At 44.0% G+C, this 18,478-nt stretch overlaps 1 protein-coding gene across 1 annotated transcript; it reads right to left on the bottom strand.

Annotated features, from left to right (window-relative positions):
* Positions 1–2,330: 2,330 nt before the first annotated feature.
* Positions 2,331–18,072, bottom strand: LOC140269081 (uncharacterized). The gene is made up of 5 exons (XM_072364102.1): positions 18,006–18,072; positions 9,010–9,047; positions 7,703–7,870; positions 6,656–6,750; positions 2,331–2,996 (listed from the first exon to the last, which is right to left on the bottom strand). The coding sequence occupies exons 1-5, from the start codon at positions 18,070–18,072 to the stop codon at positions 2,774–2,776; spliced, it is 591 nt and encodes a 196-aa protein (XP_072220203.1). The 3' UTR covers positions 2,331–2,773.
* Positions 18,073–18,478: the final 406 nt, after the last annotated feature.

Genomic DNA, 18,478 nt, shown 5'->3' with positions numbered 1-18,478 from the left:
ATCAGGTGTAACAGGTGTGATCAGGTGTAACAGGTGTGATCAGGTGTGATCAGGTGTAACAGGTGTGATCAGGTGTAACAGGTGTGATCAGGTGTGATCAGGTGTAACAGGTGTGATCAGGTGTGATCAGGTGTAACAGGTGTGATCAGGTGTAACAGGTGTGATCAGGTGTGATCAGGTGTAACAGGTGTGATCAGGTGTAACAGGTGTGATCAGGTGTAACAGGTGTGATCAGGTGTAACAGGTGTGATCAGGTGTGATCAGGTGTAACAGGTGTGATCAGGTGTAACAGGTGTGATCAGGTGTAACAGGTGTGATCAGGTGTGATCAGGTGTAACAGGTGTGATCAGCTGTGATCAGGTGTAACAGGTGTGATCAGGTGTGATCAGGTGTGATCAGGTGTAACAGGTGTGATCAGGTGTAACAGGTGTGATCAGGTGTGATCAGGTGTAACAGGTGTGATCAGGTGTAACAGGTGTGATCAGGTGTAACAGGTGTGATCAGGTGTAACAGGTGTGATCAGGTGTGATCAGGTGTAACAGGTGTGATCAGGTGTAACAGGTGTGATCAGGTGTGATCAGGTATAAAAGGTGTAACAGGTGTGATCAGGTGTAACAGGTGTGATCAGGTGTGATCAGGTGTAACAGGTGTGATCAGGTGTAACAGGTGTGATCAGGTGTGATCAGGTATAAAAGGTGTAACAGGTGTGATCAGGTGTAACAGGTGTGATCAGGTGTAACAGGTGTGATCAGGTGTGATCAGGTGTGATCAGGTGTAACAGGTGTAACAGGTGTGATCAGGTGTGATCAGGTGTAACAGGTGTGATCAGGTGTAACAGGTGTGATCAGGTGTAACAGGTGTGATCAGGTGTGATCAGGTGTAACAGGTGTGATCAGGTGTAACAGGTGTGATCAGGTGTGATCAGGTGTGATCAGGTATAAAAGGTGTAACAGGTGTGATCAGGTGTAACAGGTGTGATCAGGTGTAACAGGTGTGATCGGGTGTGATCGGGTGTAACAGGTGTGATCAGGTGTGATCAGGTGTAACAGGTGTGATCAGGTGTGATCAGGTGTAACAGGTGTGATCAGGTGTAACAGGTGTGATCAGGTGTAACAGCTGTGATCAGGTGTGATCAGGTGTAACAGCTGTGATCAGGTGTGATCAGGTGTAACAGGTGTAACAGGTGTGATCAGGTATAAAAGGTGTAACAGGTGTGATCAGGTGTAACAGGTGTGATCAGATGTGATCAGGTGTAACAGGTGTGATCAGGTGTAACAGGTGTGATCAGGTGTGATCAGGTGTAACAGGTGTGATCAGGTGTGATCAGGTGTAACCAGGTGTGATCAGGTGTGATCAGGTGTAACCAGGTGTGATCAGGTGTGATGAGAGTTGTTAGAAAGCTGACTGGTGTTCATGATGTGTTGCAGGTGAACCTCCCTGTGATTGGCCGCCTCTCCTCCTTCACCCTCAGTCTGCTGAGTCGCCTCGCCCATCATGACTCAGCACTTCCTGCCCTGACAGATGACTCGGGGCTGCTGCAGCTCATCAGTTCACTCTGATGTTTTATTGATTTCTTTAGCAGTCCTGTTTTTAAGCTTTTTAATGTTTGGCTGATTTTTATCACATTTTACTCTCTGACCGACTGTAACTGGTGTGATTTCTTTCTGTAAATGTTGCTGCTGGATAAACCGAACGCACCTCAGTGTTTCCTCTGCAGCTGTTCCTGAGACCGTCTGAGGACAGGAACACGCTTTATTTTTAGGCATGGAAACTGAACACACAGACACTTTATATCTGTTTCACTTTGGATCGGAACCGATCATTTTACTGTTTTTATCACAACTGTTTTATGACTGAATGCATCTCCACCTGCTCTGGACGTTATTTCTGTTGTTTTGCACATAAACATCTGCAGGAACTTGAGGAAAGTTTCATCTGTCAGTGGAACAAGCTTTTATTGTGAAATTAAAGATTTGGATGAAAACCTGGAGCTCTGGTGATGTTTTGCAGAACTTCTTTATATAATGATTCTGAGGTGACTGACTCAGAGTCTGGTTCTGATCCAGTTCAGTCTGAACATACTGCCCTGAACGTATGGAGTCTGGATGTTCAAGAATAAAATCTAAATGTCCAAACTACACCTTCCACACATATCGGTTCTGTAAACCCCGGACCTGAGCTCCCAGAACTGCAGCAGAGGAGTTCTGTGGTGTGGGTTCCTGAGGAACCAGCGTAATAAAACACGTGATGTTGGTTCGGTGCTTTTTATGCGCTGCAGAGAATAAAATTACAAACTTCACAACAGGAATATTTAGATGTTTGTACTCTTTTTAAAGTCCGGATCATCTGGAACCCTGGAATGATGTGGACGAGTCCTCAGGAACTCGGTTCTTCAGTGTTTTAAGACGTGACCCGGTGGACAGCAGGTAGAACTTGTTAATTCGGACCCCCGACGCTCTGAGCCCGCCCTGGATGGGCCTTTGTGGACTCAGACCCAGGAACGTGTCCTCCAGAACCAGGACTGGGACAGGATCACAGGAACTGGAGCAGAACCTTCCTGGTCTGATTTTGCTGTGCTGTCCGAGACTTGGACTTTGACAGAACCTCCGTGGGTCAGACTATAATCTGCTGTGGATCCAGATTTCCCCTCAGTGACGTCTCTGGGGCGGTTTGAAGGGTCAAAGGTCGTTTCAGAATTAGGAGAAAACAAAAAAAACAAGAATCTAAAATCTGCACTTGTGCCAGAACCCAATGTGGACCAGCAGGATCTGGGCTAGTCTGGCTGGAAGCCGGTGTTCTCGGAGCAGGTGTCAAGGCGGTGGTGGGGCAGCTGGGGGCAGCTCTTTCTCCTGGACTTGGTCAGAACCCGGTGGAGGAGGCTGGGGGAGCGCCGAGGAGCCGCAGGGGGTCTGGACCCCGCGCTGGCTGAGGGCCCGTTGGGCTCCAGCTGGCGCTGGATGCTGTTTTGCCTGAGCAGCTTTGGAGAGCTGCGACCACTGCAACGACACAGAGCCGAGTCAGAACATCATCTGGTAATGTTGAAATAATCTGAACTAAAGGTTCTAAACAGGTTCTAAACTTCTAAACCTGTTTTTAACCTTTAACCCCCACAAAGTCAGTACTTCAGAGAGCCCCCAAGCCTGGTTCTGTTCGTCTGAACGTCTCAACACTGCGGCTTAAAAAACGCTCCTTCAACTCGGTAATAACCGATCCGCTCTCTGGTTCTGACCCGGTTTTAATTGCTGGGTTCTGTCAGTGAAGTTGACATGAAGGGAGCCGCTGCTTCTGCTGGTCTGTGAGGAGGAAGTAGAAATGAATCTGTCTCTGTGAACATCAGCTGTCACTTTTTGTTCTGAAGAGGAACCAGTCGCAGTTCTTAGAACCCGTTCTGCTGAGTTTGTTTCCATCAGGACCTTCCTGTGGATCCGAATGTGGTGGAAAAGGGAACGTTTAGCTTCTGATGTAATCAGGTGGCGTTGATGATGTGTGCCCCCCCCCCACTCAGGGTCACCCCTGTCCCTAACTGTAAAGTGACTGAACTTTAACGTTACTCTACACTTTCTCTTGATATTTTGGTGGCCTCTGGAGATGTCTTTGTCAGCCTTGAGAACAGGACAATAGGTTCAGGTGCGCACCAGACATGTTCACAAGTCATTTTTTCCAAGTCAAGTCCCAAATGACCGAAATGATCATTCCATCATTGAACATATACCATTTGGTGCAGGTAAGACTGCATTGCTGTATGTTATGGACTGAAAGCATGTGCTGTTTTATCAACATATGTCATCTCATTATGCGCTGCAGGTGGAGGGCTATTCAATCCAATGTGGAGAAATGCCACAAAAGCTTGTTTGAAGTATATAATTGGAAATCTGTGTGCTTGCTGTGCACCACAGGACACATTAACAGGCATATTAATAACTGGCTGTGGAGCCTGAACTTCTCATGCACAATAGTTTTTTGACAGTGCCGATCAGGTGTCCCTGAAATTGTAAAAGTAGGCTATTTTAAAACAGCAATTAGATTACCGTTAAGCTAAATCCACGAAGACTTGGCTCAGCAATTAATCTGGTAACTGTTAACCTCGGCTTCTTAACTCAAGTCCTTCCCAGATAAATCAGCAGCCTGTGTAGTGAACAGTGAAGCCATGATAGTTTACAGCGCTGTCTGATTAGTTTCCCTTTCTCATCACAGACCGACCCGTCCGTGAGCGTTTTCAGGTGCCTGATGGCGGTGGACGGAGTCACTTATCCTGATACCACACTCTTTGCTGTCTGGGTGCCAGCTGTCTTTATAACCAAATGTGACAACATGTGCCACAGAACCAGATGAGCTTGACGTTGCCATGGTTACAGTAGTTTTGATGCAGTGGCTGTACTCATGCGTGAGGCTGTGTTGCGCTCAGCCTGCCATCAGAATGAATGTAATAAAGATCAGAAACAATAATTTCATGAAATGAAGATTGTTTACAAGTCCCAGAACTCGAGTCCAAGCCAAGTCTCCCGTCTTTTGAGGGTAAGTCTGAAGCCAAGTCTCCAGTCTTTTGAGGGTAAGTCTGAAGCCAAGTCTCCAGTCTTTTGAGGGTAAGTCTGAAGTCAAGTCTCCAGTCTTTTGAGGGTAAGTCTGAAGCCAAGTCTCCAGTCTTTTGAGGGCAAGTCTGAAGTCAAGTCTCCAGTCTTTTGAGGGTAAGTCTGAAGCCAAGTCTCCAGTCTTTTGAGGGTAAGTCTGAAGCCAAGTCTCCAGTCTTTTGAGGGTAAGTCTGAAGCCAAGTCTCCAGTCTTTTGAGGGTAAGTCTGAAGCCAAGTCTCCAGTCTTTTGAGGGTAAGTCTGAAGTCAAGTCTCCAGTCTTTTGAGAGTAAGTCTGAAGTCAAGTCTCCAGTCTTTTGAGGGTAAGTCTGAAGCCAAGTCTCCAGTCTTTTTGTGCGACTCGACTCGAGTCCCCATCTCTGGTGTGAACAGGGTTTCGGTGGTGTTACAACTGTAGGGGGAGCCAAAGAGGAAAAGATGTCAGAAAGCTGAGGGTCATCGTCCCACTGAACCTCCGTCCCACTCACAGCTTTATTTATCTCCATCCATCCTCCCACAGCATGATGCTGCCACCACCTCTTTGTTGGGCTGTTTTCTTCTATGGGGGAGCTTCAGATTTACTCTCAGGATGACTTATGCTGAACTGTAAATGTACTTTTATATGTTTTGTTTTTCTTTCTTTCGTTTTTAATCAACGCTCTCGTCACTCTTAGATAAAGCTCATCTGTGAGGAGTACATGGTAAAGTGGCCCTCCAGGCTGTGGCTCTCTAAGTATTAGATGTGATATCATAACCCAGCTCCAAGTCTGCAGAGCTCTTTCGCCTTGGTGCTGCTCGGTCAGGCTGCAGGTGCATCCATGCTGAGATCAGGTGACCTGCAGGTGTATCCATGCTGAGATCAGGTGACCTGCAGGTGCATCCATGCTGAGATCAGGTGACCTGCAGGTGTAGCCATGCTGAGATCAGGTGACCTGCAGGTGCATCCATGCTGAGATCAGGTGACCTGCAGGTGTATCCATGCTGAGATCAGGTGACCTGCAGGTGTATCCATGCTGAGATCAGGTGACCTGCAGGTGTATCCATGCTGAGATCAGGTGACCTGCAGGTGTATCCATGCTGAGATCAGGTGACCTGCAGGTGCATCCATGCTGAGATCAGGTGACCTGCAGGTGCATCCATGCTGAGATCAGGTGACCTGCAGGTGTATCCATGCTGAGATCAGGTGACCTGCAGGTGTATCCATGCTGAGATCAGGTGACCTGCAGGTGCATCCATGCTGAGATCAGGTGACCTGCAGGTGTATCCATGCTGAGATCAGGTGACCTGCAGGTGTATCCATGCTGAGATCAGGTGACCTGCAGGTGTATCCATGCTGAGATCAGGTGACCTGCAGGTGTATCCATGCTGAGATCAGGTGACCTGCAGGTGTATCCATGCTGAGATCAGGTGACCTGCAGGTGCATCCATGCTGAGATCAGGTGACCTGCAGGTGCATCCATGCTGAGATCAGGTGACCTGCAGGTGTATCCATGCTGAGATCAGGTGACCTGCAGGTGTATCCATGCTGAGATCAGGTGACCTGCAGGTGTATCCATGCTGAGATCAGGTGACCTGCAGGTGTATCCATGCTGAGATCAGGTGACCTGCAGGTGCATCCATGCTGAGATCAGGTGACCTGCAGGTGTATCCACGCTGAGATCAGGTGACCTGCAGGTGTATCCACGCTGAGATCAGGTGACCTGCAGGTGTATCCATGCTGAGATCAGGTGACCTGCAGGTGTATCCATGCTGAGATCAGGTGACCTGCAGGTGTATCCATGCTGAGATCAGGTGACCTGCAGGTGTATCCATGCTGAGATCAGGTGACACTTGCACTGCACACAGGTGGACTGAACTGAACAGTCATGCAGCTCAACATTTAGAGCTTCAGATCAAAGGGGATGAAACATTTTTACATACTGCTTCTCAGTTTTTAAGAATATATACCTGAATATTTTTTTCTTTTAATTGAACATCAGCAGTTTAGTATATTTTATCGCTTAAAGTCCTAAAATATTTAGATTTTAATGACAGATTGTAATAGAACAATAGAAATAAAACCGTGGGGGTGAATACTTGTTGTAGTTACCTGGTGCAGCCACAGGGGGCGCCTCCTTTCTGCACCATGACCGGCACCGACCCCCTCCTCAGTAATGTGGGCGTGGCTCTGTTGGACTCTGTGCCCTGCAAGGCGAACGCAGAGTTACATCACCGCAGGTCAGTTTATTTCTGTTCCCATCAGGGAGACTCAGGAAAACAAAGCCCTCAGGTCAGTCCGATCTGTTCACTGAGTGAATGATTAGCTTCATCACCTGAGGTTGCTGTTATGGTGGATTTTACACCTCAGATCACTTTTTAGCCTTGGAGACATCCCATGTAACCACCAGATAAAGACAAAGAGAGGGCAGACATTTTATCTCTAAAGGCTTTTAACCCGGTGTTAGACTCAGGCCTCGGATGAACACGTGACACATTCCACTGAAACGAAAACTGAGACCAAACACAAGCTGCGTTTTTTATCTACACTTTAAAGAGGTTTAAATCTCTGAGACTGAGTAAAGGCTGACTGGAGGCCGGGCGCCGCCCATCGGCGTGCGTTCACTGTGGCGTGGCGGTGACATGCTGTCCAACCTCAGTCCATTTAAAGTTTGTTCATGGTTCTGAACATGAACTAAAAAAGTATGACAGAAGCTAAATAAAACTGGAAATGTGTTCAAAATCCAATGTTCACGACAAGTTGTGGAGTCCAAGGCGCTGATGTCATCAGTGATGTCACCACATGTAAATGAGCTGATTAAAGTAACGAGTTTCCCTTTCTTCTCTGACACGGGACGGTTTTACACTCTTTAAGGAACTGAAACTTAAAAAGTCCTTAAAAGTGAGACGTTTTAGAGACTGATGGGGTGCAGGTGAGGCTTAAGGCTTTCACCGCTGAAAACTCAGCTCAGCTTTTACTTTCCATCACATCTGCTCAGCTGTTACGTGAGAATCCAGCAGAACTGAGGACAAGGCGTTAATCCTTTGGACTTGTTAGACAGCCCTCGTTCCCATTCAGCTCCTTGAAGAGCTTCTTAAAAGCTTTAATCTTTCACAGGAGCCGACCCGTGGAGGTGAAACTGCAGCAGGAGCGCGTTACCTGCAGCGGCTCCACGCACGCCGCCGGGAAGTAGCCCTCGTCCCCGTTAGTCAGCCGCCCGAACCACCAGGCCTCGTCCTCCTTAAACAGAACCTGGATCAGGTCCCCCCGGTTCAGGTCCAGCTCCTTCGGCCAGCGGGACCGATTCTGGACCCTCGCCACCACCACCTGCCGGTCCCAGTCCAGAGTTACTCATCAACACTCAGATATGGACCTGATGAAATCCTCTGAGGGGATAAACAGACTAAATGTGTTTAGGGATTTGTGATAAAAGATGAGCGTTTAACTCCATTCATTAATCCCACAGGTGGGCTGGACTGAACCGTGACTAAGGGTCAGGGCTGTTCCAGGTAAATCTGAAGGAAGCTGGAATCAACAGGTGAATAAAGAGGAGGCTGCTGCTGATTGGCTGACCATCCATCAGTGTGTAATCTGCTCGGCTCAGCGGGCTGTAAATACTCAGAGGTCAGAGGTCACACTGATGTAACGCTGATTAACTCACACACACACACTTGTCTTCATGTCTTTATGAGGACCGGCTGACGACCACAGAGTCAGAAACACTTCATACGTAAAATACTTTGTCTGAGCTGCTCCTGAATGTTTAAACTTGGGGAATCTTCACCTGAACACATGTTCTCAGGTGACTTGTTTCACCTTTATTCATACAGCACATTTAAAGCCAACCAAAGCGCTTCACAGATTAAAACTACAACAAAGACAACAAGAAATAAACACCAGAAAGATTCAGCCTTTGCTTTGGCTTTAACTCTTAGCGAGAATAAACTGGACCTGAAAACTAAGGAAATCTACTTTTCAAAAAGCTCTGTTAAAAAATACCAAGATTATTCACAGAAGAGAGAAAATTACAAGGAAACGGATCCATGTGGAGAAAAACAGGATTTCTGTAACCTCAGTCTTACTTTCATTAAGCTCCAGGAAGTTTTAGCTCATCCACACATTTAATATCATTCAGACAAACATGAACCTGTGCATCATCTGCACAAACAGAAAGTAATCACCAGGATGGAGGCGTCTCCTGCAGCTACAGTTAAAATCAAATCATAGAAAAACTCTTAAAAGAGTAGATTCAGAGCTGTGAAGGGGCCTAAAACCAGGCTGAAATGCTACGTATTCACTGAAAGTGCTGCAGCTGGGAAAATCAGACAGGACGGAGGGGTCAAAGGTTATCTGTTTGTCCAGGGTTAGGGTTCTGCAGGGATTAAAGGACCCTGAAACAGGATCAGAGACATGTTCTCAGGTGAAATGAAGGCGTGTCCAGGTGTGTGGTGGTGGTCAGATCTTACCTTCTCTGCCTCCACATGCCTCGTCCTCGTCCTGCAGACTGTTGAAAAGTTGGGGTTAAAAAGCATTAATCAATACTCTGATCAGGTATTGGTGTGTGTGTGATGATGTGTAGACACACATCTGTGTGAACTGAGCAGGAACTAAACTTTGTTTAAAGTTTTAATTTAACCAACAAAGAGTAAAATACTTGATTGAAATTCTAACACAAATTTATCATAATTTCAAATCTGTTTACATTTTATTCCAGTTAAAGATTTTCAAAAGTGATATTCTGCCAATTTTATTATTATTACTATTATTAATAATCAATCTTATTGATTGTTAACTGTTAACTGTCTGTTTTTAGGGGATGGAGACTTAAGCGAGGAAAGCGACTTTCTGCCAGAACCATGGAATTAAATCAGTTTGAAGTCAAAGAGCTCAGAAAGGCTTCAACAGGACGTTGGTGAAGGGTTAGTTTCTGTCTGTCTGTCCGCTGGCTGAGGACACGCCGTCATGCTGCTGTGGAGAGTTCAGGTGTGTTTCCATACTTTACCTGTCATCAACACACCTGCTGAGTGATTTAATGCAGAAACACAGACAGAATGAAGCTGTTCCTGCAGTCAGAAACACTCCAGCTCTATAGCTACAGATAGTTACTGATCCCAGAGGGAAACAGGTTAGCAGTTAGCTGTGAGTTAGCAGTTAGCTGTGAGTTAGCAGTTAGCTGTAAGTTAGCAGTTAGCTGTGAGTTAGCAGTTAGCTGTGAGTTAGCAGTTAGCTGTAAGTTAGCAGTTAGATGTAAGTTAGCAGTTAGCTGTAAGTTAGCAGCAGATGCTAGCAAACAATGCTTTCTCATCCACAGTGATGGACCAAGCCGGAGATGTGCACAGCGTAACTCGTAGTAATGCATGTGAACCGTTAATTACTGCGTTAAAACATTTTGGATATATTAACCTCATTAAACAGTTGTACCTGGAGACCTCCATCTTTATCAGAAACATGCCGATAATGTAACGCTAACACACCGAGAGTGAGGAGAGGACCGGTGTTGTGTTGGAAACACACCTTAAACACAGCTGCAGGTTGTCTGAGTTACAGAACGGAACCGTTCAGCTAGAAAGCTTCAGCTAACAAAGTAATGTGGGAACAATAATGTTCATCTTTCAGAAAGGAACAGCAGTAAACTCCTTAGAAGTTGGTGTACGTCATCTTCATTAGCTAAGCTGTTAGCGTTAACTGCTGCTAAAGGAAGAAATAAATCAGTAAATAAACCATGAGGAGTTATTTCATTAGCTAAGCTGTTAGCGTTAGCTGCTGCTAAAGGAAGAAATAAATCAGTAAATAAACCATGAGGAGTTATTTCATTAGCTAAGCTGTTAGCGTTAGCTGCTGCTAAAGGAAGAAATAAATCAGTAAATAAACCATGAGGAGTTATTTCTCAGATTCTTCCATTTCCCTGCTCTGAAGTTCAGGCTCTGAGAGTTGGAACTGATCCTCTTTGTGGCTCAGTTCCTTCAGTCCAGCATTGAACTGGACCAAGTTGTTAAAACAGTGGGATGAAAAGTGTTTGCTGCACATTCACAGTCTTTAGCTAACTCTGCTGGAACATTAGCCTCAGATATAGTTTATCCACTGGGCTCTTATATCCTCTGAGGCTGCTGCTGGATGGAAGATGCATGCTCCTCAGTGCAGCTGACAGCAGAACATTTCCACCAGAAGCTGGCTTCATCCGTCCAGCAGGGTGAGTGGGCGGGGCTTAGCAGAGGAGGCGGAGCCAACTTAAGGAGTGACGTACTTTAGAAATAAAAATCAGAACGGCTCGTTAAATGAGGAACTTTCACACAAAGGGAACTAAATAAATCCCAGGGTTGTGTTTTTGGGGAGTTTTACAGCTGCTGGTGACTCCAGACGCCCTGATATCTGCTCCCAGGAGCAGGAAGAAGGAGTTTTACACTTCAGACGCCCTGATATATGCTCCCAGGAACAGGAAGAAGGAGTTTTACTGAATATGGAAGCTTTTAAGACAGAAGTCAACAAAGAAAGTGTATCTCAGAACACCTTCTGGTCCATTTCCTCCTTTGACTGAAATAACCTCAGAGACATTTCTGTCTCTGTCTCCAGTCTGATGTTTTTCCTCAAACACCGTCTGTTTAACTTTATCCTCTAACTTCCAGAAACTGGGGCTGCTGTAAGATCTGTGATGGGACTGGTTCTGATGAGCTGGACGTCACCGTGGTAACACAACTCCCAGAATCCTCCCTGGTCCTGATCATTTGGACCAGATGTTGTGGAACTGATTATTGGCTCTTTGTGTGATCAATGTGGGGCGTCTAACCCGACTCTGTCCTCCATCACTGTTTTATAACCAGCTTTAGTTTCGGTTCTGATCAGATTCATTTAGGCCTGACACTTCTTCTTTTGTCCTCCACTTGTCCAGTTTCCTCAAATGTTTTAAGGACACACTGCACACCATGCTGAGATATGCCAAGTTTTCAGCTAATAGCTCTTTGGGAATCACCTTGTTGCTGCAGAAATCCTATTTTCTGTCTGTCAAACTGTGTTTTCTTTGCTGTTTTTCATAGATGCAGCTAAAGAAATGGGAACAAATGATGTGTCTTTGTGACAGGCTGCTGGTAACAAAGTGCCTAAAGATCCAGTTTAAAATGGCTTCTTTGCTAAGTTGTCTGTTCTGTGTCGACACAACACTGGTTCATCCCTTGAGTTAGGAGCCTTTTTTCTGCCTGAAGGGTTCAAAGGTCAGAGTTCAGTGACTGAACAAAGAAAAAACACTGAAAATGCTCAGGAACAAGGACTGAAGATGAGGGAAAAAGCAGAAAATGTCCAAAGAAAAACTGTGAAAGAGCTTCAGAAAGCTGCAGAACTGTTGATCAGGACACTTTAAAGGTTTCAGAAAGCTGCAGAACTGTTGATCAGGACACTTTAAAGGTTACAGAAAGCTGCAGAACTGTTGATCAGGACACTTTAAAGGTTTCAGAAAGCTGCAGAACTGTTGATCAGGACACTTTAAAGGTTTCAGAAAGCTGCAGAACTGTTGATCAGGACACTTTAAAGGTTTCAGAAAGCTGCAGAACTGTTGATCAGGACACTTTAAAGGTTACAGAAAGCTGCAGAACTGTTGATCAGGACACTTTAAAGGTTTCAGAAAGCTGCAGAACTGTTGATCAGGACACTTTAAAGGTTACAGAAAGCTGCAGAACTGTTGATCAGGACACTTTAAAGGTTACAGAAAGCTGCAGAACTGTTGATCAGGACACTTTAAAGGTTTCAGAAAGCTGCAGAACTGTTGATCAGGACACTTTAAAGGTTACAGAAAGCTGCAGAACTGTTGATCAGGACACTTTAAAGGTTTCAGAAAGCTGCAGAACTGTTGATCAGGACACTTTAAAGGTTTCAGAAAGCTGCAGAACTGTTGATCAGGACACTTTAAAGGTTTCAGAAAGCTGCAGAACTGTTGATCAGGACACTTTAAAGGTTTCAGAAAGCTGCAGAACTGTTGATCAGGACACTTTAAAGGTTTCAGAAAGCTGCAGAACTATTGATCAGGACACTTTAAAGGTTTCAGAAAGCTGCAGAACTGTTGATCAGGACACTTTAAAGGTTTCAGAAAGCTGCAGAACTGTTGATCAGGACACTTTAAAGGTTTCAGAAAGCTGCAGAACTGTTGATCAGGACACTTTAAAGGTTACAGAAAGCTGCAGAACTGTTGATCAGGACACTTTAAAGGTTTCAGAAAGCTGCAGAACTGTTGATCAGGACACTTTAAAGGTTTCAGAAAGCTGCAGAACTGTTGATCAGGACACTTTAAAGGTTACAGAAAGCTGCAGAACTATTGATCAGGACACTTTAAAGGTTACAGAAAGCTGCAGAACTGTTGATCAGGACACTTTAAAGGTTTCAGAAAGCTGCAGAACTATTGATCAGGACACTTTAAAGGTTTCAGAAAGCTGTAGAACTATTGATCAGGACACTTTAAAGGTTTCAGAAAGCTGCAGAACTGTTGATCAGGACACTTTAAAGGTTACAGAAAGCTGCAGAACTATTGATCAGGACACTTTAAAGGTTTCAGAAAGCTGCAGAACTGTTGATCAGGACACTTTAAAGGTTTCAGAAAGCTGCAGAACTGTTGATCAGGACACTTTAAAGGTTTCAGAAAGCTGCAGAACTATTGATCAGGACACTTTAAAGGTTTCAGAAAGCTGCAGAACTGTTGATCAGGACACTTTAAAGGTTACAGAAAGCTGCAGAACTGTTGATCAGGACACTTTAAAGGTTTCAGAAAGCTGCAGAACTGTTGATCAGGACACTTTAAAGGTTTCAGAAAGCTGCAGAACTGTTGATCAGGACACTTTAAAGGTTACAGAAAGCTGCAGAACTATTGATCAGGACACTTTAAAGGTTACAGAAAGCTGCAGAACTGTTGATCAGGACACTTTAAAGGTTTCAGAAAGCTGCAGAACTATTGATCAGGACACTTTAAAGGTTTCAGAAAGCTGTAGAACTATTGATCAGGACACTTTAAAGGTTTCAGAAAGCTGCAGAACTGTTGATCAGGACACTTTAAAGGTTACAGAAAGCTGCAGAACTATTGATCAGGACACTTTAAAGGTTACAGAAAGCTGCAGAACTGTTGATCAGGACACTTTAAAGGTTTCAGAAAGCTGCAGAACTATTGATCAGGACACTTTAAAGGTTTCAGAAAGCTGCAGAACTATTGATCAGGACACTTTAAAGGTTTCAGAAAGCTGCAGAACTGTTGATCAGGACACTTTAAAGGTTTCAGAAAGCTGCAGAACTATTGATCAGGACACTTTAAAGGTTTCAGAAAGCTGCAGAACTATTGATCAGGACACTTTAAAGGTTACAGAAAGCTGTAGAACTATTGATCAGGACACTTTAAAGGTTTCAGAAAGCTGCAGAACTATTGATCAGGACACTTTAAAGGTTTCAGAAAGCTGCAGAACTGTTGATCAGGACACTTTAAAGGTTTCAGAAAGCTGCAGAACTGTTGATCAGGACACTTTAAAGGTTTCAGAAAGCTGCAGAACTATTGATCAGGACACTTTAAAGGTTTCAGAAAGCTGCAGAACTATTGATCAGGACACTTTAAAGGTTACAGAAAGCTGTAGAACTATTGATCAGGACACTTTAAAGGTTTCAGAAAGCTGCAGAACTGTTGATCAGGACACTTTAAAGGTTTCAGAAAGCTGCAGAACTGTTGATCAGGACACTTTAAAGGTTTCAGAAAGCTGCAGAACTGTTGATCAGGACACTTTAAAGGTTTCAGAAAGCTGCAGAACTATTGATCAGGACACTTTAAAGGTTTCAGAAAGCTGCAGAACTATTGATCAGGACACTTTAAAGGTTACAGAAAGCTGTAGAACTATTGATCAGGACACTTTAAAGGTTTCAGAAAGCTGCAGAACTGTTGATCAGGACACTTTAAAGGTTTCAGAAAGCTGCAGAACTATTGATCAGGACACTTTAAAGGTTTCAGAAAGCTGCAGAACTATTGATCAGGACACTTTAAAGGTTACAGAAAGCTGCAGAACTATTGATCAGGACACTTTAAAGGTTACAGAAAGCTGCAGAACTATTGATCAGGACACTTTAAAGGTTACAGAAAGCTGCAGAACTGTTGATCAGGACACTTTAAAGGTTACAGAAAGCTGCAGAACTATTGATCAGGACACTTTAAAGGTTACAGAAAGCTGCAGAACTATTGATCAGGACACTTTAAAGGTTTCAGAAAGCTGCAGAACTATTGATCAGGACACTTTAAAGGTTTCAGAAAGCTGCAGAACTATTGATCAGGACACTTTAAAGGTTACAGAAAGCTGCAGAACTATTGATCAGGACACTTTAAAGGTTTCAGAAAGCTGCAGAACTATTGATCAGGACACTTTAAAGGTTTCAGAAAGCTGCAGAACTATTGATCAGGACACTTTAAAGGTTACAGAAAGCTGCAGAACTATTGATCAGGACACTTTAAAGGTTACAGAAAGCTGCAGAACTATTGATCAGGACACTTTAAAGGTTTCAGAAAGCTGCAGAACTATTGATCAGGACACTTTAAAGGTTTCAGAAAGCTGCAGAACTATTGATCAGGACACTTTAAAGGTTACAGAAAGCTGCAGAACTGTTGATCAGGACACTTTAAAGGTTTCAGAAAGCTGCAGAACTATTGATCAGGACACTTTAAAGGTTACAGAAAGCTGCAGAACTATTGATCAGGACACTTTAAAGGTTTCAGAAAGCTGCAGAACTGTTGATCAGGACACTTTAAAGGTTTCAGAAAGCTGCAGAACTATTGATCAGGACACTTTAAAGGTTACAGAAAGCTGCAGAACTATTGATCAGGACACTTTAAAGGTTTCAGAAAGCTGCAGAACTATTGATCAGGACACTTTAAAGGTTACAGAAAGCTGCAGAACTATTGATCAGGACACTTTAAAGGTTTCAGAAAGCTGCAGAACTATTGATCAGGACACTTTAAAGGTTTCAGAAAGCTGCAGAACTGTTGATCAGGACACTTTAAAGGTTTCAGAAAGCTGCAGAACTATTGATCAGGACAGTTTAAAGGTTACAGAAAGCTGCAGAACTATTGATCAGGACACTTTAAAGGTTTCATAAAGCTGCAGAACTATTGATCAGGACACTTTAAAGGCTTCAGAAAGCTGCAGAAATGTTGATCAGGACACTTTAAAGGTTTCAGAAAGCTGCAGAACTATTGATCAGGACACTTTAAAGGTTTCAGAAAGCTGCAGAACTATTGATCAGGACACTTTAAAGGTTACAGAAAGCTGCAGAACTGTTGATCAGGACACTTTAAAGGTTCCAGAAAGCTGCAGAACTGTTGATCAGGACACTTTAAAGGTTCCAGAAAGCTGCAGAACTGTTGATCAGGACACTTTAAAGGTTACAGAAAGCTGCAGAACTGTTGATCAGGACACTTTAAAGGTTACAGAAAGCTGCAGAACTATTGATCAGGACACTTTAAAGGTTACAGAAAGCTGCAGAACTGTTGATCAGGACACTTTAAAGGTTACAGGAAGCTGCAGAACTATTGATCAGGACACTTTAAAGGTCTCAGAAAGCTGCAGAACTGTTGATCAGGACACTTTAAAGGTTACAGAAAGCTGCAGAACTATTGATCAGGACACTTTAAAGGTTACAGAAAGCTGCAGAACTATTGATCAGGACACTTTAAAGGTTTCAGAAAGCTGCAGAACTATTGATCAGGACACTTTAAAGGTTACAGAAAGCTGCAGAACTATTGATCAGGACACTTTAAAGGTTTCAGAAAGCTGCAGAACTATTGATCAGGACACTTTAAAGGTTACAGAAAGCTGCAGAACTATTGATCAGGACACTTTAAAGGTTTCAGAAAGCTGCAGAACTGTTGATCAGGACACTTTAAAGGTTTCAGAAAGCTGCAGAACTATTGATCAGGACACTTTAAAGGTCTCAGAAAGCTGCAGAACTGTTGATCAGGACACTTTAAAGGTTACAGAAAGCTGCAGAACTGTTGATCAGGACACTTTAAAGGTTACAGAAAGCTGCAGAACTATTGATCAGGACACTTTAAAGGTTACAGAAAGCTGCAGAACTATTGATCAGGACACTTTAAAGGTTTCAGAAAGCTGCAGAACTATTGATCAGGACACTTTAAAGGTTACAGAAAGCTGCAGAACTATTGATCAGGACACTTTAAAGGTTTCAGAAAGCTGCAGAACTATTGATCAGGACACTTTAAAGGTTACAGAAAGCTGCAGAACTATTGATCAGGACACTTTAAAGGTTTCAGAAAGCTGCAGAACTATTGATCAGGACACTTTAAAGGTTTCATAAAGCTGCAGAACTATTGATCAGGACACTTTAAAGGTTACAGAAAGCTGCAGAAATGTTGATCAGGACACTTTAAAGGTTTCAGAAAGCTGCAGAACTATTGATCAGGACACTTTAAAGGTTTCAGAAAGCTGCAGAACTATTGATCAGGACACTTTAAAGGTTTCAGAAAGCTGCAGAACTGTTGATCAGGACACTTTAAAGGTTCCAGAAAGCTGCAGAACTGTTGATCAGGACACTTTAAAGGTTTCAGAAAGCTGCAGAACTGTTGATCAGGACACTTTAAAGGTTTCAGAAAGCTGCAGAACTATTGATCAGGACACTTTAAAGGTTTCAGAAAGCTGCAGAACTGTTGATCAGGACACTTTAAAGGTTCCAGAAAGCTGCAGAACTGTTGATCAGGACACTTTAAAGGTTACAGAAAGCTGCAGAACTATTGATCAGGACACTTTAAAGGTTACAGAAAGCTGCAGAACTATTGATCAGGACACTTTAAAGGTTTCAGAAAGCTGCAGAACTATTGATCAGGACACTTTAAAGGTTTCATAAAGCTGCAGAACTATTGATCAGGACACTTTAAAGGTTTCAGAAAGCTGCAGAACTGTTGATCAGGACACTTTAAAGGTTCCAGAAAGCTGCAGAACTGTTGATCAGGACACTTTAAAGGTTTCAGAAAGCTGCAGAACTATTGATCAGGACACTTTAAAGGTTTCAGAAAGCTGCAGAACTATTGATCAGGACACTTTAAAGGTTTCAGAAAGCTGCAGAACTGTTGATCAGGACACTTTAAAGGTTCCAGAAAGCTGCAGAACTGTTGATCAGGACACTTTAAAGGTTTCAGAAAGCTGCAGAACTGTTGATCAGGACACTTTAAAGGTTTCAGAAAGCTGCAGAACTATTGATCAGGACACTTTAAAGGTTTCAGGGAAGTTCTAAAGAAATGAGGCCGGATCAGGACTCTGGATCAGGACTTTCTGCTAAAACAGGTTTTAACTCGACTGAACAGGCTGACGGTCAAACAGCAGATGATCGGTTTGGACCTCGGTGCCGGACGTTTAGATGTCACCTTTCAGCAGCTGCTGATCGTCAGCTTCACGTTTTTAAATCCAGAGACAGAAAGCTGAGGGTCCAGGTGTGTGAGACTCACCTTTTGGGGAGAAGACGGTGGTGTAAACCTCCAGCTGTTCGTCTCTGTGTCTGTAGATCTGCTGCATGTTGTGTGTTCACACGCTGAGGCTGTGAGCTTAAATACCTGCACCAGTAATCCCACACGCACGCACGTGCACGTGCACAGCGAGCACGTGCACGTGCACAGCGAGCACGTGCACGTGCACAGCCAGCACGTCAGAGCACTGCCTCTGAGCGCCTGATGTTGCTCTTATGAGTCACAGCAGAGCCCTGCTGTGGCAGCAGGACCCGGCGGATCGGTTCCGTTTCCAGCTGACGGTCCCACAGGTGAGTTCAGGTGAGCTCAGGTGAGCGTGCGCTGCGTTCGCTCAGATCAGGTTTATGTAACGACTGTTCCTGGATCAGATTAAACTGGATTAAAGTCTTCTCAGAAACACATAGTGAATTCCTGTGTTTCTGAGGACCGGGATGAAGATCAGGAACCTGGCAACA

Source organism: Leuresthes tenuis, unplaced genomic scaffold, assembly GCF_036924035.1.
Source record: "Leuresthes tenuis unplaced genomic scaffold, fLeuTen1.0.hap1 SCAF_14, whole genome shotgun sequence".
NCBI lineage: Eukaryota > Metazoa > Chordata > Actinopteri > Atheriniformes > Atherinopsidae > Leuresthes > Leuresthes tenuis.
This window is presented reverse-complemented; position numbering and strand designations above follow the sequence as displayed.

What these genes read in the sequence shown, in the direction of transcription:
- LOC140269081 (XM_072364102.1), bottom strand. Translation starts at nt 18,072, where the DNA reads ATGCAGCAGATCTACAGACACAGAGACGAACAGCTGGAGGTTTACACC. An exon ending in CACCGTCTTCTCCCCAAAAG is followed by an intron (nt 9,048 to 18,005) that starts GTGAGTCTCACA and finishes ACTTTTCAACAG; the next exon opens with TCTGCAGGACGAGGACGAGG. An exon ending in GCCCCCTGTGGCTGCACCAG is followed by an intron (nt 2,997 to 6,655) that starts GTAACTACAACA and finishes GTGTCGTTGCAG; the next exon opens with TGGTCGCAGCTCTCCAAAGC.